The sequence below is a fragment of the Coturnix japonica genome, chromosome 9 (genome assembly GCF_001577835.2).
Source record: "Coturnix japonica isolate 7356 chromosome 9, Coturnix japonica 2.1, whole genome shotgun sequence".
NCBI classification, from domain to species: Eukaryota; Metazoa; Chordata; class Aves; order Galliformes; family Phasianidae; genus Coturnix; species Coturnix japonica.
The window spans coordinates 21028951-21052917 of record NC_029524.1 but is presented as its reverse complement, the minus strand read 5'-3'; the positions used below and the strand labels follow the sequence as shown (position 1 = coordinate 21052917).

The following is a 23967-nucleotide window of genomic DNA, read 5'->3' as shown; positions in this document are numbered from 1 at the left end:
ACGTGGTGCCAATGGAGGCACGGCTCAGGCCATGCCGTACACTGTCCATGTGACACACCCGCAGTCTCCTCCCGCTCACTCCTCACTCGGTGCCGCGTTACATGGCGGCGCAGCCGCACACGCTCCTCCGCTCCGCCAGGGGGCGCCGCCCGCAGCCCATCCCCCCCCGGAACGAACGCCCGGGCGGCGCGTGACGTCATCGCGGCGAGCGTGTGTGGGCGTGGTGCCGTCCCGGCATGCAGCGCGGCAGAACTTGAGCCCCATCTTGGCCGAGGGGGGCAGAGCTGCCCGCGCTGCCGGCGCCGCCGCGGAGACACCGCACGGACCGAGCGGCCCCCGGCACGTAACGGCACGTCCCGCCCGTCCGGCCTCCTTCGGTCCGCACAGCTCGGCCTCACCGCCCGGGGCTCCGCCTGGGGCCGCTCCGAGCGAGATGCGTCTGGCGCTGGTGTCCAGGTAGAGCGCGGCGCAGGGCGGGGGGCCGCGGCGCCGCCTGGGCCTCGTCCTCGTCCGTCCGGCGCGGGGCGGGCCGAGGGTCCGCGTGTGCGGCCGCCCCCTGCCCTGCCCTGCCCCGCCTCCCCCGGGCGGCAGGAAGGCACGAGGTACAGCCCGGCGGAGCCGCGTCCCGGCGGCGGGAGGAGGAGGAGGAGGAGGAGGGCGGCAGCGGCCGGGAGGAAGGGGAGGAGCGCCGCGGCCCAACGCCCGCCGCAGGAACCCGCCGGAGGATGCACGGGAGCGGCCGGCCGTCGGCCCGCACGCACTGACAGCCCGCGGTGGGCCGCGCTCCACCGGCCCGGCCGGCCCGGCCCCTCCGAACGGGGGGAAGCATGTCCAAGATGCCGGCCAAGAAGAAGAGCTGCTTCCAGATCACCAGCGTGACCACGGCGCAGGTGGCCAGCAGCATCACCGAGGACACGGAGAGCCTGGACGACCCGGACGAGTCCCGCACCGAGGACGTGTCTTCCGAGATCTTCGACGTTTCCCGAGCCACCGACTACGGCCCCGAGGATGTCTGTGAGCGGAGCTCGTCTGAAGAAACTCTCAACAACGTGGGTGAGGCTGAAACCCCCAGCAGCGTCTCTCCCAACCTCCTCCTGGATGGGCAGCTGGCTGCGGCTGCTGGCGGGGGAGCTGCTGCGCCACCAGCGATAGCCCCCAACGGGGGGGCTGTGCCCAAGAGCTCTGCCGTGCCCCTGCCAGCTGCTGGCGCTGCGGGCGGTGGTGCTCAACCTGCCTTGCCCTCCTCGGGGCCCTCTGCACCTGGGACTATGGCTCAGACAGTGGCCGCTGCTGCGTGCAGCTCACGTTTCAGGGTGATCAAGCTGGATCACGGTACCGGGGAACCCTACAGGCGAGGACGATGGACGTGTATGGAGTATTATGACCGGGACTCTGATGGCGGTGTCTTGGGCAGGACTGGAGATTGCATTAGGCACAGCAGCACCTTTGAGCAAGCTGCTCAAGAGAGGGACAGTGGGCTCGGTGCCACAGGAGGTTCTGTCGTGGTCTCAGCTGTGCCAGCATCAGCACATGGCCCTGATTCCATAGCTGACAGTTCCCTTGCTGCTGTGTCACAGCTGCTCCAGACAGAGAAGATGAACCAGGCCTCTCTTCAGCAACCTAATTTTGTCATTGGGCAACAACAGCAGTCGCAACAACCCATAGGTGGGGCCATGCCTCAAAGTACTGCTCAGTCTATGTTTTCTGGGGCTTCGGTAGCAAATCAGCAGATAATGGTGCCACAGCAATCACAGCCACAGGTAAATACGCAGGGTGTCGCTCAGGCTGGACCCAATGGAAAAGGTATAGCACCTCCAAACGTAACAATGGGCCAGCCAAGCATTCCTGTGGCACAGCAGCAGGTGCAGCAAGCAAGCGTACCAGTGACTCAGCCTCAACAATTTGCTTATTCTCAGTCCCAGATTCCACCAGTGCACCTACTGCCAACACAACCTTCTGGTCAGTCTGAATACATGCAACACATGACAATTATGCAGCCTCAAGGAGCTATTCAGCAGGCTCCTGCAGGCTCTGTTCCAAGTACTGCGGCTTCCAACCTGCCTGTGGGACAGGTGACCGGCCCGAGCCCTTCACCTGGGGGAGCACCGGTGATGGGGGTGCCAGCGCAGCCAGCCGAAGCAGTTGCACAGGGATCAGGAATTATGCAAAGTGGCCAGACACAAGCTGGTCAGACTGCTGTCCAGCAGCCAGGAGGTGTGGTGCAGCAAGGAATTGGACATGCAGGGGTTGTGCAACAGAAATCTGTGACTCAGCATCAAATGAGTGGAAGCAGTCAAGTGTCTGGAATGCCTGGTGCTCCCCATGCCGTGGTTTCTGGAGTTCAGAACGTGCCTGCAGTTGTGCCCGGTACAAGTGTGCCTAGTGTGTCTACCACTTCTGTTACTATGCCAAATGTTCCTGTTACTCTGGTCCAGTCACAGCTGCCTAGCCACACTTCTGTCAGCAGAAGTACCACTGTTGTCCAGCAGCAGCAGCACGTCGGGCACTCCTTGATACAAGGTGCACCTAATGTACCTACCAATCTGCCACAGTCAAACCTCGGACAGTTTCAGACTCCTGCTCAATCTGTAATAGGCCAGATTGATGATACTAGAAGAAAATCGGAACCCCTACCTCAGCCATCACTTTCTCTTACGGCCGAAATTAAACCTCTCGTGAAGCCTCCCATTCCAGACACTCTAGCAAATCCTCTTCAGTTACCTGCAAGTACTCCTATGAACAGTCTTGCCAGCTCTGTGTTTGGCATATCTATTCCTGTTGATGGTGATGAAGACAGGTATGAATTATTTTATAACACTATCAAAATACCTTTTTCTTAAGGGAACAATCTTCAAGTTACTGTCAGTGCTTTTATGAGTTCATATTTTCAAGAAGTTTTAACTGAAATTTTAGAGTTTTCTTTGCAGTGTACAATTCACTGCTTGCCTGAAAACTGTTCTGTGCTTCTTGTTCTCAGAGCAGGCAGAAAGTGGCTGTAAAGCTGCTTAGTGCACAAGAAATGTAATTTCTGGTTCAAAGATGGGCTAGAAACTGTCACCCCTCCTACAGCTCCTTGCTCACAGTGTGAGGAAGTCTATTTGCTCCTCCTTTCCTCTGAGCTTACTGTGAACCAGGCAAATGACAGCAAGGTGAAAGTAGTGCTCCGCTGCTGCGCTGCCCTCTTGTTAGAGATGAGTGTGTTGCTGTCTTTGGGCTGTCGGGTGAGGGGCCTTGCAGGACATGGCATGCTGCTGCACTGTCCTGTCTTTTTAACCTGCTGGTAAACTCTCATTTTGTATTGTGTCAGTAAGGAGAATACTTGCACCTGGATATATGTGATGTGTTAACATAGTGGAAGGTCTACAGATAATAGTTCTCTGAATTAAACAAAAGGAATATCACTTAACTCTGCTTATCTGGGTGAGGATGTCGACTCAGTGGGAAAGTACAACCTCAAAGAAACACTTTCTTAGTTGGAAAATAGGAACAGACTTTTACAATGTAGTACGAGCAGAGTGGCCAAGGGCCTGAGAGGGAGTGCCCAGTTGTTAGGTTCTCACAGGCCTTGCAGGTTGCTTGGCATGGTGGCTGAAACTGCTCTGAACTGACTGCGCCTTTCAGGAGGGGCTGCCAGGGAGAGCAGTATTTAGCACTGAATTAAAAGCTTCACCATTTATTGCTGTGTTTACTGCAATTTGGGGGAATAAAATACGAGTGGGGTACTCCTGCTCCTATTTTTAGAATAGCCATAACACCATTATGAGAGGTTCTGATGCACTAAGTTGTCCTATAGGCTTGCCCTCCCTGGGAAGAATGTCAGGCTGTAAGATAATGCTGTCGGCATTTCCTGGAGTACTTCTAGTAAAGCTGCTGTGTATGTGGGGGTGGGGAATAGGATGGGGAAGGCACCTCAAACACATCAGGCCTCAAGAATTGTATCTGTGGTGATGCTGGCCTTGTTCTCACTGCAGCTCTGATGCTGCGTTTGGGGCAGTAGCTCTGGTAATGCATTCATACAAGAAGTGCTGTGGGCAGCTGTGCTCCACTTAAAGCAGTACAGCCTTAGTAAGGCTGCAGCTGGATGTGCCTACCTTAGGGAGATTGCTGACAAACCTCAGCGCAAAGAAAAGTTTGATTTCAAACTGGTCATTTTTCAACATCCCAATATATTAAGAGAAGTAATTTTAGTCATTTTAACTGCTAATGTTCATCTTGCATAGCTTGTAATCCCAAATATTTGTAGAAATAGTAGTCACAGATGTGACTGTGCCAAATGGATCACTTCATGTCATGATAAGAACTTAGCAGCAGGTGGGACACCTGTGGGGGGAATGGTGAAACAGGCCTTGGGCAGCACGTCCTGGGCAGTGGTTTTTTAAAGTAATTTTTGTAGTATATTTTTGTTTTGAAGAACTGCAGAATTGTTCTGTACAGCGTTAGTTTCTAAGGAAGCGCTTTTGGAAGCGTGGCCATGAGAGCCAGCAATGAGGAACAGGAACGGCTGCTGTGTGCTGTGTTTGCTGTACGTGCCACTGTGTGATGTGCGGCAGAGGAACCAACTTGTGGTTATCTTTGGAGAAATGCAGACTTCTCTGTTCCGTTCTTCTGTGCCAGGAGATAAAGGCTCACCACACACTGCAGTGGCACAGAGTGGAGCTGTATGGCAGGGAGGCTGTGCCAGCTCGGAATAGTTTTCTTTAGGGATGCTGATAAGTAAGGAGAGCTCGCTTGAGACGTGCCTACACGTCACACGAGGTAGGAGGTGCAGTTCCAAGCTTATTTCTCACTCCCCTCAGGCAGCAGCCTGACTTCACTGATTTCAACTTCTTAGGCACTGCTTTACCTCTGTTTGTTTCACTTGCTGAGGAGGCTTTATTACAAAACCATTGCTTGCCTGCTCTTTTTGTCTTTTTTTTTTCTTTCTTTCCAGAAGTTTAAATCACACCATTACTCCTATGGGCTCGTTTCCAGTTTTCTGGACTGAAATCAGTGGTGAAATGGTTAATGAAGACCTTCAAATGTCATTAATAGGCAGAGGGTTGACACTGATAACACTAATAAGGCACAATAGGAGTTTGCTCACCATGAGTCACTGCTCTGCCTGCAGGTTCAGGAAGTGAGCACTTGGCTTTGGTTAGAGGATTTACTTTGTGGTCCTGAGAGCTACAAATTTTGTGGAAAGTGCTTTTCCTTTCAGCCCTAATGTGCACATGGCAGGAAGGTGGATTGGTGTAGGCAGGTGTCTGCAGTTCTCCTCACACCTTTGCCTGTATTTGAGCATTCGTGACATACTTGGAACTGAATTTGCATGGATGAATCTTACGGTCATCATTCTAAAATTGATGAAAGAATACCATATAGCTCTAAGTATCTCGAGTTCATCTATTAAATCACTCACCATTTGGAATATGAAGAGGAACTCCATTAAAGGTAAACTAGTTTGAGAAGGGGCTTCATCTGAAGCAGACTGAGAACTGCAGTGAGTGGCAGAGATCTGTTACGAGAAGCAGCTTCTTGTCTGTGAAAAGTTCTTTGTGTTGTTCCTGTTTGATCACCTACTGTTCTAAATTGCTCTTTGTCTAAGGTAGAAGAGGAGGTGTATGTAGCATGACTGATAAACTGTTTTGCAGATGGAATACTAAATTTTTTGCAAGGCATTTTGCTTGAAATCCTGATATTCCTGCTTTGAATAGTCCGTTACCTGCTGAGTGACGCAGAATCGGGTAATGGCGAAATCTTACCAAGGTGGGTGGAAGGGAAGTGGGGTCTGAAGGGGAAAAACCAAGTACCGTTGGCACATCATTTAAGAAGCAGAGCTGTGGTATTCAGTTTATGCAACTAATTTGCTAAGATATTAAGAAGAATCTTGTACTAATTATGAAAGATCTACAGAGTGACTGAACTTGATTTTCCTCTGTAAATGTGACTATGACTAGAATAAAGAGCAGCATTCAAGGATCTGGGAAATGCTGCTCTCTGAGGCAGCCGTGAGCCTCGCAGTGCTCTTTAAATTTGTTATCTGGCAAATACTGTGAACGCAGGCAGAAGTGGGACTCAAAGATAGGTGGGCCTTCAGTAGCAGTGTGTTTCGGGGTCAGTGTATGTCAGTTCTTCTTTCACCTGTATGTCCATATGCCCAAATTCATAGTTGACAAGTGTTATGTTCCAGCTGGCTTTGTGCATGGCTTTTGTTTCTTAGGCCCTTGGGGGGAAAGGAAATATGTTGTGTGCGTTGAAAGAATGTTACTGAGAAAGCTTGTGCAAACCTCCTACATGCTTGGCAGACTTTGGGGGTAAGAAATTACCAGGAGTGCTGAAAAAGGAGCAGAGTGTCGATCACTTTCCAGAGATATCTGAGCAGCTCGAGCGGGGCAGGCTGTATTCCAGGAATGCTAATGAATGGCTGCAATTGTGAATGTCTGCTGCAGCAGCTGAACTGCTGGCAGCCTGGTTATGGTTATGCAGAGCCACACAGCACACCTCTCTGCTCAGTTAAGTCACTTATTTGTATAGTGTATAGTGTACTAATTGTTGCTGATAAACATAAGTGGGGAACTGAGCTCCTAAGACCTTGTGTGTAATACAAGGGCAAAAATGAGGAACAGGCATTAATGCAGCTTTGCCACCAGCTTGTTCTGTGTTGCCCTGGGTGCATATTTATGAGGAAAAATGGCAGTGTTCTGAAAATGCGTTTTAGTGAGCAGTACTTGAAGTGCACTGCTGTCGGTTATTGACTGTCCCCATCTTCACTGTACTTTGTATACCCAAGTCCAAGCAGCTCCACTGCTGGAGGTTTTCCTTCTGTCCTCTACAGAAGAGTGCAGGTGTTCATAGCTTTTCTCTGAATGCTGTTTTGTATGGCAGGAATAATGCCATAGCTTCATAGGAGTGTGTTGGGAGTTCTTGTTCCAAGTTGAACTTTGCAATGTTTAGCAGGTTGGCTGCTGAGCTGCCAGGGCTGGGTTTCTTGCTGCTGTTAATCTCTTTTGGCCCTCGGTGACCCTGCTGCAAAAAGGAATTGCTCCTGGTTATGGTATGGTGTGTTTAAATGTTGTCCCATTGCACTTCAAGGTAGCTGTGTTTCTTTGATTATGAGGCTGGTGATTAGTAGTGCCTGTTGCTCTTGCAGAATGCCAGCTTTGCTGACAGACAATTGATAAAGATTCTCTAGGATTCTGTGAGCGTCTTCTGCTGAAGTGTGTTTTAATTTATGGCCACACGTTGTATCAGAGGAGGGGCAGATCAGACATAAGGAGAAACTTTTTCCCTCAGAGTGGTCAGGGACCAGAATGGCTGCCCAGGGAGGTGGTGGAGTTGCCCTGGCAATATTCAAGAGGCGTCTGGATGAGGAGCTGCGAGGCATGGTTTAGTGGCTTGTGGTTATGGGAGGATGGTTGGACTGGACGATCTTGTAGGTCCTCTTCAACCTTGTGATTCTATGATTCTATGAGTTCTGGAAGATTGTTGGCCTCGTATGTTCACTTTTATTCCTCTATCTGTTGTGTAAGTACAGAATGATCTGCAGTGACTGCTCGAACTACAGTCTTCTGAACAGATTCTTCAGATGTGCACAGTCACTTGCAGTGCAGTGTGAGCAGATAGTAGATCCTGCATCCCTTGTGAGGTGGAGTTTGAGGTGTTTGTTCACACGGTGTAAGTGTTCTCAGGTATTCTTCATGTTGAGCTTGTCGTGGTGTGCCTGAGCAGAGGCAAGTCAGCCTCTTCTGTGGCTGTTCCCAGTTGTGGCAGGAGCTCCTTGCTGGGACACGGGGAGATGTGAGGTGTTGCCATCGACTCTGGCAGCTTCTAATCTCTATTTGTCTCTTTGGGAAGATGTTTTCTGCTCTGTTGTTACTTGAAGCTGCCTGCAAAGTTGTTCAGTGATTCCTGAACCACGCTGTGCTGTACCCTCCCTACAACAATTAAGATTAACTATAGTTAGTGAGAAAGCAAGTTTGAGAAATCTTGCGCTTGTTTTCTGTTTAAGCTTAAAAACAGACCTAGTCCAGTTATTCTTTATGCAGCTGTGAGTTTACATAGTGAAAATTCACTGTGGCTGATAACTGTGGCAGCCCTGCAGAAATAGCCTGGCTGTAGTAGCACTGTGCCCAGCCTTGGTGCTGCGTGGCTGCCAGCTGGGCCAGGAGCGTGGTCAGGGTGGGCCTGGTGGTGGCAGTGGGCATTGCCTGCTTCACACTGCCTTTGGTCCATGAGTAGGGACTTACTGTGTACAGAATAAAATCTGTTTTCTCTAGCTTGAAGGTGGTGGATTATGTTGTTTTGGAGCAGTTCTTGGGATTACTTCTAGCTAGCAAGTTGTTGGAAGGTGTAATTGGACCTAATCTGCCTTGACTTCCAAGTAGGGCGTTCTGCTCTGATTAAAATATCAACAAGGCTAGGACCGTGTGCCATAGGTTTGTTGCTGGTCCTTCTCTGAGGGAGAAAGCTCTGGGAGGTGAGGTGGTTTTTTTTCTATCTCAACCTTGTCATAAACAATACGATTCTGACTCTCACAAACCCCTTTCTGTGAGGCATGCACTGGCCACTTAATGTGGGCTGTGACCTGCGTTTGTCGTAGGTGTCCTGTAAAAGGAACAGAAAAGCACCTCTGGCTGCCTGGAGCTTCGGTGAGTTTTTCTGGGGGAGAGAGCTACATTGATGAAGCTCTTTTCGAATAATTATTAAAATTAGTTCAGAGAGCATGTGTTCTAAATTAAATGATTCGGTGTTTATGTATGTATAGATGATGTTTATAGCAACTGATGGCTAATTTTGTCAGCTAAGTCATTTAATGCAGGTGATCAGTAAGTATTTGATTGTGGAAGAAGATGCTCTCTGCTGCATTTATCATAGAATCATTAAAGTTGGAAAAGACCTCTAAGATCATCTAGCCCAGCCATCCGCCCTCCACCTGCTTCACTCACTTCTGGACACGTGCAGGAGTCATTGAGCTGCACAGCAGTTGTCTTTCATCTTTTTGGGTGAGAAGTGATGGACTTTTTCTTGAACTTCCTTGTGTATTGCTAATAAATGTCATGATAGACAGAGATTCTATATGCTTCTTAGGGTAGCCTTTACTAGAAACCAGGGTAATTATGTTATGTATTGAGAACTGAATTAGTGTAAAAGGAATAGTGGAATTTCATTGAATTTCAAACTACTTCTGTCTTAAATGGAAACTTAAGAGATGGGTCTTTGCTTTTTCATAATAAGAATTCAGTACTTGCATCAGAATATATTGTTAGAACTCTTCAGTAAAGCTGGCTCCGATAATGATTGTTAACCTAGCACGGTTACAGAATGCCATTACTTATGTCCTATGGCAAGGTGCCTCCCTGCTATTTTCCAAGGCCCAGGGTATGGAAAGTGTGGTGTTCCACTGCCCCCATTAATTTTTGCCAGTATAAATCAACTGTAGTTCTTCCTTCATAGATGCTTTCCCCCATGCTTTCAACAGTTGTAATGAAATCAGCAAAAGTGTCCCATTTCTCACACTGCTGTGCTGGTTGTGTATCTACATGTGTCAGACAGGAGTGACAAAGCGATGCCCACTAGAGAAAGCCTGGAACTACTAGCAGCAATCGGTAGACATGAGTGGACAGCTCGGTGTAGGTGCACCTGAGGCGTCTGTTCTGATTAGCTTATGTAAAGCAAATGTTTATAGAATGCCTGCACTAAAGAACACCTTGTACTAGCTGGAGTATGTAATAAAGGAGCCTGTCTTGATTTTTACACTTAGGAATTCTGTATTAACAGCAGACATATCGATATCAAATATATTAAATTACTGTAACCAGTTAAGAAATTAAGACTGATTTCCTAGCATTGCCTCTGCCAGACGTCAGAGCTGTGCAGGATGCCTTCCCTCCAGCATTGGCAGCCAGTGATGGCTGTGCAGGCTGAGTGAGCAGCTGTACTCACAGTGCTCCTGAAACTGCGTGCACCTCTCTGGTGCCTTCTGCTTTGGAAGGGTGTATATTTCAAATAGAATGGCTTTAAATAAGTGTGTCAATTGAGCTGTGCAATTAAGCACAAAATAATAGAGTTTTAATGTTGATTATTTTTTTTCCTTTCCTTTTTTAATTCCACCTTGACTTTGCCACACGTTTTGAAAGTCTCTCATGTGAGCTTTGTACTCTGGTTATTGTGTTTTGTAGGAAATGCCATTGGACCAAGGTTGCAGGAAGAGGTATAAATGAAATGTCTGTTAACAGAGGAGTGGAGAAGGAATTCTGTTGTTAGGTTAAACATAATCTTGAAATACCATAAACTTCACACGGAGTTCCCTGATAAGCTACTGTTAAGGAATGGCAACCCCTCTGAGCCCCCTGGGATGGGCTCCTGAATAAACCACCCTGTGTGTTTTCATCTGAAACCCAGCAGTGATCAGTCAGTGTCACAGGTTGTAGCTGGTAACTGAGTTAAGGGCAGCCTTCTGATGGTCAGTACGACACTGAGCTATAAACCAGCTTGTGTTCCAGATGCTGCTGGGCACCGCTGTATCTCATCTGTGTAACCTGTAGAAACCAAGGAGGCAGCTGCTTATTGTCCAGCAGTGTGCATCAGCTTGGGCAACTGGTGGCTGTACATCAGTTTTCCTTGTTACTTGAATTCCTTACTGGTGGCCACAGTAAAGTCACATTCGTGTAAGATGATTGTTCTCTTAAGCAAAATTAAGCTAATGTCCCTTGGCTGTTAATTACTACCTGCCATTCCATAGGTGCTGAATGTGTTTGCTTACTGACTTGATCTTTGGACTCTCTGAGTTGCTTTTTTTTCTCAGAGTGGCTTTTGCTGCTGTATGAACAATGTTGATGTACAAGATATACCAGCATCTTTTCTTTGCTTTGATAAATGTGGCTAAACACCTGTATTTACAGGCATGTTGGCAGGTCCCTATAGACTTTTGTGCAAAGAATGAAGAGGCTAGAAGCTTGCTGAATTTTCCATCCTTCTGACGCAAGAGCATCACTTCATGGTTAATGGCCTTCTAAAACTAGGAGCACAAAGATGTTTTACTAATACATTCTATTCTTAAGCTTACTGCTGCTGTCTGAACTGTGCAATTAAACTTTGCTTTAGAGTGCTTACCCTTTGCATTCCACCCAAAAAACCCTCACCAAGACAGTACAACGGAACTGAAAGGCATCTTGATTTCAGAACATAAACCAACCTCTTTCTTTACTGCTTTCTATGCTATTTCATAGTTACATTTGGCTCCTGCAGGAGTTGATCTGGTTCAGAGGAAGAACTTTAAAGCTCTTACAAGTGATATTGTGAGTCTCAAGTGGGGTGGTTGTATGGGCTGATCTGGGGGATGAAAGGGTAGAGACCTTTTGGAGCAAAAGCTGCTTGATCTCTTCTGGAATCATTGGAGTTCTACCATTCTTGTAAGAGGTCTTCCTTGTTCTTTACTGTTTATTTGGAAACCAAATCTCATCTTTAGTTTTAAACTTTTTCTGCAGTTAGAACCCATGATGTCTGTACTCTGATTATACTCATCTGCCAAGGAGAAGAATTTCTCATATCTGCTACTTTAAACTATGTTGAGGCTGTAGTTGTCCTCCATCCGTCCTCTGTGTTTAAATTTTGTACTTACAGTTCTGGTTAACAGAAGAAAAAGAATGTAACGCATCTTCTTGTGGTCCTAGCTGAGCATTGGTAGGCTTGTGTCCTTTGGGTACAGTCTGTATCCAAAACTGTCCGTGAAATCTAAAGTATGGACTCAGGAGGGCCAAATAAAACAGGATTTCATCTAGCTTGTGTATACCTCCATGTAGCACAGTAGTACTGCAAGTTTGGTACTTCTGCAAGATTTTTGGTTTTTTTTAGCTTAGGTTCTCTTCTGTGGAATTGCATTCAGCTGCTCGTTCAGTGGTTTATATTTAATGCAGCTGATTGTTGCTACTTCATGCTTATCCTTATTGAATTGCATCCTTTTCACTTTAGACCATTGCTCCAATCGAGCAAGACCTTCCTGAATTCTGTTCCTGCTCTCCTGTGTGCTTGCAGATCATCTGTAGTTGTAAAGATGGTCTGTACTCCACTGTCCAAGTTATGGATTAAAGTACCCCATAACAAACTCAGAGGAGGAGACACTGCAGAGCTGTGTTTGATGCATCCTTCATTCCCGCTGATCCCCTGGAGAGCCACACGTGCAGGGTAGTTGATCAGTTGGACCCTCTTTGTGTTAATTACAGAAATGTCATGCAACGTGGCATTAAATGCTCTGCTAATTTTATAATACTATGCTTATATCGTGTATTGTTTCTTTATGAGGCCTATTCGGTTTTTTTTCTCGTAAGGAATTTGTTTGACGTTAGGTTCCCTAATTCTGATTTGCTCAATAGTGGATGGTTCTACTTTGCTTTGTTTTCTGTCAGAGGTATTGAACATGGCTGTCTGACCTGCTGGCCTTGTGTTCTTCACGCTCAAAGGTAGAAGTTGAGCCTTTTTTGTCTTCTCTGTCATCCCTGTTCGTGTTACAGCCAGTGATACTGAGACAGAGCTGTCTGGTGTAGTGGGAACTCTTTGCCACTCTGAAGAAGGTGCGTTAGAGCCCAGGAGTTCTATGGTTGTAGCCCTCAGCTGCTGCCCTTTGCTGGCCACCAAATGTCCCTTTGGTTGTGTGGGAGCTCCGCTGCTCCTCGTTCAGCAGCGCAGCAGCTGAAAGGCCTCGTGTCAGCGGGGCTGTGCCTCAGAGCCTTTCTTTCAGTGGGAGGCATCTGTCTGGGTGCTTGAAGTTCTGCCAGCTTTCCAGGCAGTTTGAATTCAGCGTATGCTTGTTGTGATTAGCAGCAATAGGAGGATGTGCTTCTAAGTGTTCGGGAGAGTTCGGGTATGGTTTAGACTTCCCTTTAAAGGGAAGCTTGCTGCTATGAGTAGTCAGAGAACTGATAAAATTGCTGTCCTTTAACTTTAGGTAACATGTGTCACATTAGAACTGGTTAGAAACAGTAACAGTGGAGTGTTTAGAGGAAACCAATACGGTGTGTCCTGTAGGACTTCATGGAGAAGCTAAGACATTCTTCAAAGTAGGATACAGTCTGAACATTTAATCTTCCTGTGCTGGTTGCCCCTGGCGGTCTCTGGGACTGGGGCCCACAGCTGCAGTGTGCTCTGGGGCTGGGGGCTCTGCCTGTGTGTCCCAGGCCTGATACAGCAGTGTCAGAACAGCTGCTGACAGTTTGGCTGTTACATGGCTGCAGTTTGCTCAGTAATTAATCAAACTGAAGAGCTTTTCGTAATTCTCTAACCCTTTGCTTTTTAACGTGGTTATAAATAGGTAAAACTGAACCATGTCAGCTCAGGCCTGCACATCAGGCATCACTCATGTTACCACTTCAGGCTTACTTATTAGGTAGTGCATCTCCCTCTATTAATACCTTGCTAAAATCTAGCTATGGAGTAGAAACAGTGCTCTTAATGATCTGGGCTGTACCAAAAAATCTCAACAGCAAGGTGTACAAGTGAGAGCTTAAGAAGAAACCTTGATACCTTTCTGGATACTCTCTTAAGTATAGTAGGAGTACACTGTGCAGTGGGTATCGGGGTAAAAATAGCTCGGATGAAAGACAGGCCCTGTGGTTGGAAGCCACAACTATTCATACCTAGCAATAGCAACAGGGTTTTGTATACTGCAAGTAAATGTATCTTGGAAGATAAATGCCTTTCTGTTTACAGCTGCTGTCCGAGGAAGAGAATTTTCACATTCTGACATGAGTGAATTAGGAGAGCTTGGGCCCCATCTTCCCTGTAAGCAAAGGAAGGCTGTTTTATTTGCAGATGCCAGTTGCTTTCTCGTGCTGTCATTGCATCACTCAGATGCCCTTTATCTTTTGTGTTACTGCACACTGCTCTCCTGTCATTAGTTAACTGTCACACATGTAATAATATCTTCTGAAAACATAAGAATCTCCAACTGGAGAGCATGGTATTTGTCAGCTTGACCAGGCCACTTCTGTAGCAGGCTGCAGGCTGAATTCAGTGCGTGTGGAAGGGTGAAGGGAGGAGACAGAGCAACAAGCACTGCAAGAAAATGAATCCTGATCATCGCTGATACACGGCGTTATTGACCTTGGAAAGTGGTTGGGAAGCAAATAGCTTCAGACAAAGTTCTGTTATGATGCTGCTGCTTTGATGTTCTTAAATGGAAAGACTTTAAACAGCTCTTTTCAAGTTATTTAAGAAGTACTCTCTTTGTGTACCTGTGCTTCTAATGCTGGTGTAATCTTCTGTTTTAAAACCTGTGGTAACAAATGCTGCTACCAGTGTCATTTCTGCAGATTGCTGAGTCGTGTTCTGCAGTTGTGCTGTGGGTTCTCTGCTGTAAGGATAAACTGTGGTGTCGGAAGGAGAGTTTTTAAAGCCTAAGTGTAATGCTCTGACACAGCTGCTAGCAGTGAGGGATTCTGTCTTTCTGCTTCATTTCCTATTCTGTAAGCAACAACCCAGCAGATGAGTCCTTGGATAACTGTGGTCTGCAGATTGCACTGTTGGTACCGTTGCTATCTGTGGCGTGAATGTCTCTGAGCAAGGAGGGTCTGGGCTGTCACAAGAGTTGAGTGGCAGAGTCTGTGCTGCGGTGTTTGGTTCTCAGAGCAGTTACTGTCTGTGCTTTGCGGGCTGGCAGTGCCCAGCTGTGCTGTGAGCAGCAGTGGGCTGGCTGCAAGGCACCCTGTGGGGAGTGCTTACAGACATAGCACTGCCTTGGGTTCTCTTCCACTCTGAACTAGATTTGTTCTGCAATTGTTACTTAATCTGCTGTAGCTTGAATGTGATGTGTGCAGCTCTGATTCGGAGGCCCAGTCAAAGAACTCTTATGTTTCTAATATGAAGTGGAATTAGAAATGGAACAGAAATGCTGGGTCTCTGCTGTTTGCAGAGACTTTCTGTGAAATACTATGGGAAATGTGAAGAGTGTCCTTGAATCTAGGATATGTAGCTCTAGTTGCACAGATGCCTGCAGGAGGCGTGCTAGGAGGTGTTTCAGTAACAGCTACAACACAGACCTTGCTTTACAGAAGCAACTTGAAATCGTGTGAGTATCTGTAGGGCTTGGGGATGATTTTTTAATTATTATTATTATTTTTATTTTATTTTTTTAATTGGTGTGTTTTCAATGGAAACCCATAGAAACATTAAGGATTTTGGTCACTGAGCTCTTCTGACTATCGGACATCAGTGTAACCTGTCTGGATAGCTCACTTTCTTTAAAGCAGGCAGAATAAGAGTTGGCATTTTTATTCCATATCCATTTTCAATATTTCTGTTTGATTCTTGGATCTCATAGGAATCCGTCTACTGCATTCTACCAAGCGTTCCATTTCAACAAGTTACGTGAGTCAAAGCCCTTCTGGGATAGGTATGAATGCTTCAATATGGAATGCATACGTGCTGAGGTATGCATGAACAGCTTTGCTCTATGCAAGTTTCTCGTCATTTCATTTGTACAGAAGTGCTGCTTGTTTTCAGAGCTTCATGTTGCACTTCTGCAGCTTAGAAGTCTGAAAGCAGCCATGGAATTGAAATATTTAAACTGAAGCTCAAAACTGAACAAGTCTGAAATACTATGACTTTTTTTTTCTTCCTTCCATTGTGCATGTATCACACAATGTGCAACTGAAAGAGTTTAATGCTGTTCAGCTGTTAGCTGGCATTCACTAAAATGTTCACAGCTTCCTTTTACCAAAGAAATGAAACTGTCGCTGTGGCTCTTAAGTGCGATCTCAGAAAACGAGGTGTGAAAATGTTGTATTTAAACACGATTTTGATGAAGCTGAAATCCTTTGGGCTTGGTGCAAGGGAAGGAAGCTTTGTGGCTTGCACGTATTGTGCTTCAGTTAAGCCAGGTGAGTAACAAATGTGACCCATCACAAGAGATGAGGAGGAAGCAAAGCTGCTGTGTTGGCATTGAGCTCATGGCGAGAAACTGCAATGAGGTGCAACAAAGTTGTATTTGCTGTAGTTATGGCTTGTCAGAGACGCATTACTAATTCATCAGTAGCTGCGAGCTGGTTCTTCCCCACACTTCAATGATTTTTAAAGTTTATTTTTTGTCAGCATTAAGTCCTAGTGATTGTGACTCCATGTTTTGTGATGCTCTGGCCTGTCACGACACTTCTGCTTAGTGAGCTCTGTGGAATGCAGATTTTGTTCAGTTATTTGAGCACTGATAACGATGTCGTCATTGTAATGGCTGCATTTGACTTGAGAAGGCTCTTCACCTCACCAAAACTTAACTGAATCCTTCAAAGTTGGCTTGGCAGTAATTTGTGTATGGTGCAGTTCTGGCTGAATGCGATACTAATGCATCCTGCTGGGATTTGTTGGAGTGCTGGCATTGGGCAGGGTTTGAAAAGCACATCTTCCTTGTTGGTGGAGCTGTACCAAGTAACGCTGTGCATGAAGCACGAGGTGCTGGTGCTGCCCTGTGTGGGGGGGGCTGTGTTAGTGCTGGGGTTTAAGCGGCCTTTGTAGCTGTGAAACACACTGTAAGGACCTGCAGATTGAAAAACAGGAGCTTCAGGTGGGTTTTCCTAAAATGTAGCCATTATTTTTGGTAAACTTGAATTCCAGGAGGTATGATGAAGCTTCCACTGCATTTTTATATGAAGATTAAACTTTCACAATGTAAATTCCGGATGTGGATTTTTCCCATCATGTGAGCAGTCAGAGATGTGTACGTTGCGTGTTGCTGCTAAACATGCTTCTCATGAAAGCAGTGAGTTGGATGAGGTCTCCCCATGGAAGGCTGTGCCAGACTTCTCCTCCCTGTGCTGTGCCTGTCTGTCAGATGAGGTGCTCCCCTTTGAGGAGGAAGGCCAGCTTAACATCTTGTGCTTTGATTGCAGCCTTATTGGTGCTTATTTTCAGGTGGAACTTTCCTGATTTGAAATTAAAAGTCTTAAAATGCCACCTGAAATCTTCTAAAAACAACACAAATATCAAGGCTTCGATCCTTTCTGACCGCTTGCTTCTCATGGAAGGCAATGGGCGAGGTGACTGCCCTCACACAGGGGGGAAAGGTGGTTTATTCTGTTAGTGCAGCTTGACCTTATCAAGACTATGGAGGAGCCACATTGTACATCCCTGTCCCAACCTCAAACTGATTCAACTGATACAGGTCTTGTTTTCCCCTAAAGAATTCTGGGATAAAATAACCCACGCGTTGCCTCTGAGACCGATTCTTATGTTGTTCTGAATAATTGATCTTCAGAGCTTCATGTAAAACTATAGAAAGCTTACTTGTCCTGGGGAAACAGGTACTTGTTTGCTTGATAGAAGACCCAACAATTGTGCAGCTTGAATAGAGCTGCAGCTTAAATAGAGCTACAGCTCAAGGCAGGTACCTTAAATAGAGCTACAGCTGAAGGCAGGTACCTACTGTACCTCTGGGGCTGGGAATTCAGCCCACGCAGCCTCAGCCCCCCAGGATGCCCCTTGCAGCCCATCCCAGTACCTGACCGCATCCTGGGAGGAATCCTTCCCCACCTGCACTACCCTGGTGCATCTTGAGGCCACTCCCTCTCATCCTGTACCTTGTCACTGAGAAAAGAGACAGGCACCCACATGGGTACAGCCTACTGTAGAGAGCGTGGGGGGGCCCTGAAGCCCCCTCCAACCTAAACAGCTCTGCTCCCTCGGCTGCTGCCTGTGAGCTGTTTTGTATGTGCTCCAGCAGCCCAGCATCCTTCCTGCAGGGAGGGACCCCAAACTGGGCATAAGTATTTGAGATGCAGTCCCACCAAGGCTGAGAACTTCCCTGGTCCTGCTGGCCGTACTAATTCTGGTGCAGGCCTGGATGCTCCTGGCCACATGGGCACACTGCTGGCAGTGCCTCCAGCCTGTACTGCTGCCTGGGTTTGACTCCATTCACAACAGCCTGGGCCCAGCCACGCAGCTGGGTTTCTACCTGGTAAACAGGAGTCTGTCCACAAGGCAGTTTCTGTGGGAGAACACTGTGGGAATCTGTATCAGTGCTGTGCTGAAGTTCAAGGAAACAGCTTTGGCAGCCTTTCCTCATCCACAGAGTGGGTCACGTCACAGGAGATGGCGTTAGTCAGGTAGGACCTCTCACAGATCCATGTTGATGGGCTCTGATTCCTTCTTGTCCGTGTGTGGTGTGAAGGCACTCAGGATGATCTGCTGCCTGTGTTCTCTAGTGTTGAGTTCCCTCCTCCTGCTCTACTGACTATGACGCTTCCGCTAGCTGCTTATAGAATATTTATCTGCTTCTTTGTCCTGGTTGGATTGTCCTTAACAAACTTCTACCAAGGTATCTTTCCTCTGCCTCTTGCCTGGGGACGTTCAGCCCTTTCATCACTGTGACCAACCTCTACGCAGTCCATACCTTCCTTGATGTAAAGGACTGCCTCACCTCCTCTCCTTTCCTGTCCAGTTCTGCTGAGTGCCCAAGCCATCCATCCCAGCACCCCACACCTTGCTGAGCCTGTCGTACCCGAGTGCTGAGATGAGGCTGGGAGTTCTACATCTCCCTGCCTGTTTCCCATGCTACATCATTTGAGTAGGGCTGTTGAAGTTGGGCCTGTGTCACCTGCAACAATTTCCTTGCTAAACACGTGGCATTTTATTTATGGAGTACAGGCTTTGTTGGTTTAGCAATGAAGGCTGTTCCTTTCTCAGTCTCAGAAGCTGATTCCCTCTGTGTGCAGTGATCAGCGCTGGTGTTCCTGTGAGCCTGGATAAAATGGACCAAATAGCAGTGTATTCTTCCAGCAGCTGGGCTTGGTTTGCTGTGTGTAACTAATATTTCTGAGCATGCTGCTGATACTCACTGTAGAAAGCCATAAGCAGGTTTCCCTTACAGTGTGATTTCAGTGAGTGTTATGTATTTACAAAGAGGTAAGTTTCCAACCCTGGCTGCAAACTTTGCCTTTTCCTGCACGCCAGCTTTCTGTACCATGGCTGCACCGTGCTGATAGCAGCTCGCTCTGTGCAGAGCGTGTTGGCAGCTATTGCTTGCAGCCCACACCTGCAGCCCTGTGCCAGTGCAGTGGGATTGCAGGGAGGTGGGGTGGGAGGGCAGTGTGCTGCTCCAGTGTGCCCTGAGATGGGCTGCAGCTCTGCTCCGTATGGGGAGCTCAGTGTGCAGAGTGGGGAACGCCTCTGTGGCCCCACAGGTCTGACTCTGGGGAGGTGAAGGTGATTATTTTGTGTTTCAGTAGTGTGGCTTGAAAAACGGTCTGAACACAGGAAGGCTTCAATTGCTGTAATGTGGGATTTAAAGGTGCACTTCAACACTATGGAGCTGTTGTGTCACACTGCTTTGCAGTGCTGCAGCTGTGCAGTACGGCTGCTCAGACTGCCTGCAGTGCATTCAGACAGTGCAGTACGGCTGCTCAGACTGCCTGCAGTGCATTCAGATGGTGCAGTACAGCTGCTCAGACTGCATGCAGTGCATTCAGATGGTGCAGTACAGCTGCTCAGACTGCATGGCAGTGCATTCAGGTGGTGCAGTACAGCTGCTCAGACTGCATGCAGTGCCATTCAGATGGTGCAGTACAGCTGCTCAGACCTGCTGCAGTGCATTCAGAGTGGTCAGTAAGCTGCTCAGACTGCCTGCAGTGCATTCAGATGGTGCAAGTACAGCCTGCTCAGACTGCATGCAGTGCATTCAGGTGGTGCAGTACAGGCTGCTCCAGACTGCCTGCAGTGCATTCAAGGTGGTGCAGTACAGCTGCTCAGACTGCCTGCAGTGCATTCAGATGGTGCAGTACAGCTGCTCGACTGCATGCAGTGCATTCAGATGTGCAGTACAGCCTGCTCAGACTGCATGCAGTGCATTCAGATGGTGCAGTACGGCTGCTCTGACTGCATGCAGTCATTCAGACGGTGCAGTACGGCTGCTCAGACTGCTGCCAGTGCAGTTCAGAGTGGTGCAGTAGCAGCTGCTCAGACTGCAATGCAGTGCATTCAGATGGTGCAGTACAGCTGCTCAGAACTGCATGCAGTGCATTCAGATGGTGCAGTACAGCTGCTCAGACTGCATGCAGTGCATTCAGATGGTGCAGTACGGCTGCTCAGACTGCATGCAGTGCATTCAGGTGGTGCAGTACGGCTGCTCAGACTGCATGCAGTGCATTCAGGTGGTGCAGTACGGCTGCTCTGACTGCATGCAGTGCATTCAGATGGTGCAGTACAGCTGCTTCAAGACTGCACATGCAGTGCATTCAGATGGTGCAGTTACAGCTGCTCAGACTGCATGCAGTGCATTCAGGTGGTGCAGTACGGCTGCTCTGACTGCATGCAGTGCATTCAGACGGTTAGATGCAATCTGCTGAGAACTGACTGAAATCTGTCTGTGCAGAGCTGTCCTGGAGCCCCACACGTGGGCACGTCTCTGCTGTCAGCTGGTGCTGCTTGTAGAGCTGTAGAGGCAGAGCTGATGGGGTTATTTCTTATAGGAAGTAATCTTTAAGTGGAGTCGGAGGACAAACACTGTCAAACTTTTTTCTTCGGTGCTTTTAAGAAACAATTCAGCAGAAATTAAGCTGGAGGTGAAGACCCCGTGAGTATCCCATGAATCCGTTTCCTCCCCAGCAAAGGCAGCTGGTAGATGAGGCAGGGAATGAAAGCAGGTAATTTATTGTTTGCTCCAGTGCACTGTGCAGCTTGTGGCGTCGTACGTCTCTTCTGAGCAGCGCTAAAGTGAAGGAGCAGTGTCACGTAGGAGCTCCAGCTGCTCCGTGTGCTGGGGGATGGCGCAGAGCTGTGTGCTGGATGTGTGACACTGCGGCTTTGGCCTTGGAAGTAATGCTGAAGGAATCCTGTGGGTGCCAGCAGGTGCTGAGTTGGAACCAAACAATGCAGTAATGCTCTAACAAAGTTTTCTGCTTATATTTACAGCGCGTCTGGTGCAAGTGTTGTTGCCATTGACAACAAAATAGAACAGGCAATGGTAAGTAAAGCCCCAGCTCGTGGCTGAGCTCACACTCCCAGCTGTGCTGTCTTTCCTTATGTCTGTAATATCCTTTTGGTTGGGTCAGACAGAGCTTTGCTTGGGGGGGAGGAAGAGTTCTGAGCATGAAGAACTGGGACAGCCACAAACCTGGATTGTTTTAACTTCTGCTGTAAGAGCTCCTCACCTGCATTATTCGTCCTACAGCAACTTAAAACAAATTTTTGTGTAAACTTCTGCAAACAAGCTAATGGAGCTCCAGGGGGTGCTGAGAATAGCACAGCTCTTAGTGAGGTTCATTCACAGCTAACTTGTTACTTCTCTGTGCCGTGTTTTTGCATTCAGCCTCAGTTACATCCAGTTTGATTTTGTGTTGTTTGCTCTGTGTGACATGGGGCTCCCACCTCATCTGCTCGGGTCGGAGCTGATGCTTTCCTTCATGCTGCCCAGCTCCAGCTGTGTGCTGTGTGCCGGGGAGGGGGCTGGGTTGCGGTGGCTGTAGGTGTGTGGAGTTGCTGTGTGCACAGCTCACTGCTGAGTGCTGGAAGTGAAGATGCTGGTGTTTATACTGAGCTGAGCAGCCGTGTTACTCGTCCTTGGAGCTCCAGTTTTTAGATGCTGTCAGAAGTGCTCTGGCTGCCCAGCATTATTCCTGCTTGCTGCAGTGGAAGCAGCAAACTGAATGCTGGGCTGGAGGCGCTCCTGCAGGCGGTGTGACTGTTGGTTTGTTCTTTGCAGGATCTGGTGAAAAGCCATTTGATGTACGCAGTGAGAGAAGAAGTGGAAGTTCTGAAGGAACAAATAAAAGAATTAGTCGAAAGAAACTCTTTACTTGAACGAGAGAACGCACTGTTGAAATCCCTCTCAAACAACGACCAGTTATCCCAACTTTCAGCCCAACAGGCCAATCCCAGTAGCACTTTGCAGGCGCCGGTGGTGACAGCGCAGCCTGCACAGCCAGCACAGCCTCCGCAGCAGCCGAATGTCTCCTCAGCGTAAAGCTTTCCTGCCTCGTTTCAAAGCAGAACCCCCGAGAGCAGCCTGTCCTCGTGTGCCACTGATGTTCCTTCCACTTTATATGAAAGCAGTAGCCATGCTTCTGTCGCGTGTTTGGCCTTCTCAGTATTAGACAATCATCCCACCTGAGCTTTCCCTCCCCCACGTGTGGCTCAGCGCGGTCTGCTCCCGTTGTGCAGTCGGGGGCTGCTCCCATGGCCGGGGCAGCTTCCATCCTGCCCGTGTTCAGAGGCGTCGCTTGGCCCCGGGAGCTGCCGTCCTCTCCACATTAGTCCCATTTGCCTACGTTAGTTTCATTTACGTTGTGTTATTTATTACGGGGCTGCTATTTTCATTATGTTGATGAACAATGTCACAGGACTTTTCTTTTTTATTTGAATTTTTTGCTATCTGTGTGTGTCGGTGGGACGATAGACGGGATTGCGTTGGTAGGGAAAACCCGTAGGCAATAATTGAACAAAAAGGATCCTGGCAGATTTCTAACACTAATGGCAATTCACCCTCGGTATTTATTTACGGTAGCGAAGATCAGCTGGAATGTAAATGTTGTATAGAGTGTAAGTATGAAGAGCACAGTGTGTCCGTAGGGCTGGGCACCAGCCCCAAAACACAATAACACGGACGGGCTGTTTGGATGAAGAAACTGCTCCTTTCTGTCCCTATTTCCTGGTAGAAATGGCCGCGATTCTCCGCTCTGGGACATTTCCTGTCATTTCTGGTTGGTTTTTTTTGTTTGGTTGGTTGTTTTGGTTTTTTTGGGTGGGAATAAAAAGCTGTGAAATTGTTCAACCTCCTTTGTAACCAAAGAAGCGAAGCTGTGTCATTGAGTTGGTTTTTTATTTTACGATGCACATTCTCTATGTATTTTTATTTAGTGTTTCCTCATTCACACTTTCTTTGCTGTCTCGCATGATCTGCATGACCTGTTCCCCCGAACCACTCTCGTACCTCATGTTTTTATCCAGCACACTCTTATTGTAACGTGGATCAGTCTGTGAACAAGGCGAACAAGGCGCGGGGCCGCGCTGGGCTGGTGGCGGTGACGTGAGCCATCCTCTGTTCATTAAATGGTGTTTGAATTTCGTATGCAGGAAACGTTTTGTTACATTGCAGATTTTAATGTATTTAATAAATGCGACATGCAGATGGAGCGCGGCGTGCACCGAGTGCTTCCGTTAAATGCACGTTTCGGAACCAGCTCCGACAGCGGCCGGTGTTTGCGCCGGGAGCACGAGCGGAACCGGAGCGTGGGGACGGGGGAGGAACCGGACCGAACCGAGCGGGAAAAGGGATGGGGCGGGACTGCGGCCCGGAGCGGCGACACCGCGCGGCGGGGAGGAGGAACGGCAGCATCACCGAGTTGTGTGCGGGATGAACCGCCAGGGGGCAGCGCGGCGGGGCGGGGCGGGGCGGGGTGTGCAGCGGGAGGAGCTGTGCCGTGCTGTGCCGTGCTGTGCTGTGCTGTGCGGTGCCATATCGTGCCGTGCTGTGCGGGGTGTGCAGCAGGCGGAGCTGTGTGTGCGCACCCCGCGGTCGGTTCCGCTCTCGGGCATCGTCCCTCGGCCGCCCTGCGCTCCTCGTGCCCGCAGCCGCTGTTCGGTCCCGTGTCAGCCATGTCCTCGTTCCCAGCCCGTCCCGGTGCCGCGCGGAGCCGCATCCTCCCGGCCCTGAGCACGCGCCGCGCACGTGGCACGGAGCCGGCCCCGCGCGTCCATCGCCGCTCGGGCGCCGCGAGGCAGCGCGCTCCGCTCCGGGCCGCAGTGCCGCCGTTCGGTGCCCGCAGTGCCGCTGTTCGTTTGTTCGGTGCCCGCAGTGCCGCTGTTCGTTTGTTTGTTTGCTCTGTTCCCCTCAGTGCCGTTGTTCGTTTGCTCTGTGCCCGTATCGCAGAGCTGCAGTCGTTGCGGGGCGGTGCTGCTCTCCTGTCGCTGTCTCACGGTTCCGGTGCTCCATGTCCGCCCCCTCGCTCCGGTTCCTCGCGCTGCCGCGTCTCGGTGCTGTTGGCTGCGGCCGCCCGGGGGCGCTGTCGGCAC

At 48.7% G+C, this 23967-nt stretch overlaps 1 protein-coding gene across 3 annotated transcripts; it reads left to right on the top strand.

Annotated features, from left to right (window-relative positions):
• Nucleotides 1-227: 227 nt before the first annotated feature.
• TSC22D2 (TSC22 domain family member 2) lies at nucleotides 228-23087 on the top strand. Of its 3 annotated transcripts, none has more exons than XM_015872133.2 (4): nucleotides 228-2797; nucleotides 15293-15364; nucleotides 20869-20920; nucleotides 21659-23087. In XM_015872133.2, exons 1-4 carry the CDS (start codon nucleotides 828-830, stop codon nucleotides 21917-21919), a joined length of 2355 nt encoding a protein of 784 aa, XP_015727619.1. In that variant the 5' UTR covers nucleotides 228-827; the 3' UTR covers nucleotides 21920-23087. The 3 variants fall into 3 exon arrangements, with proteins under 3 accessions (XP_015727619.1, XP_032302548.1, XP_015727621.1); XM_032446657.1 differs by having other exon boundaries at nucleotides 15293-15401; nucleotides 21659-21722; XM_015872135.2 differs by lacking the exon at nucleotides 15293-15364 and having other exon boundaries at nucleotides 229-2797.
• Nucleotides 23088-23967: the final 880 nt, after the last annotated feature.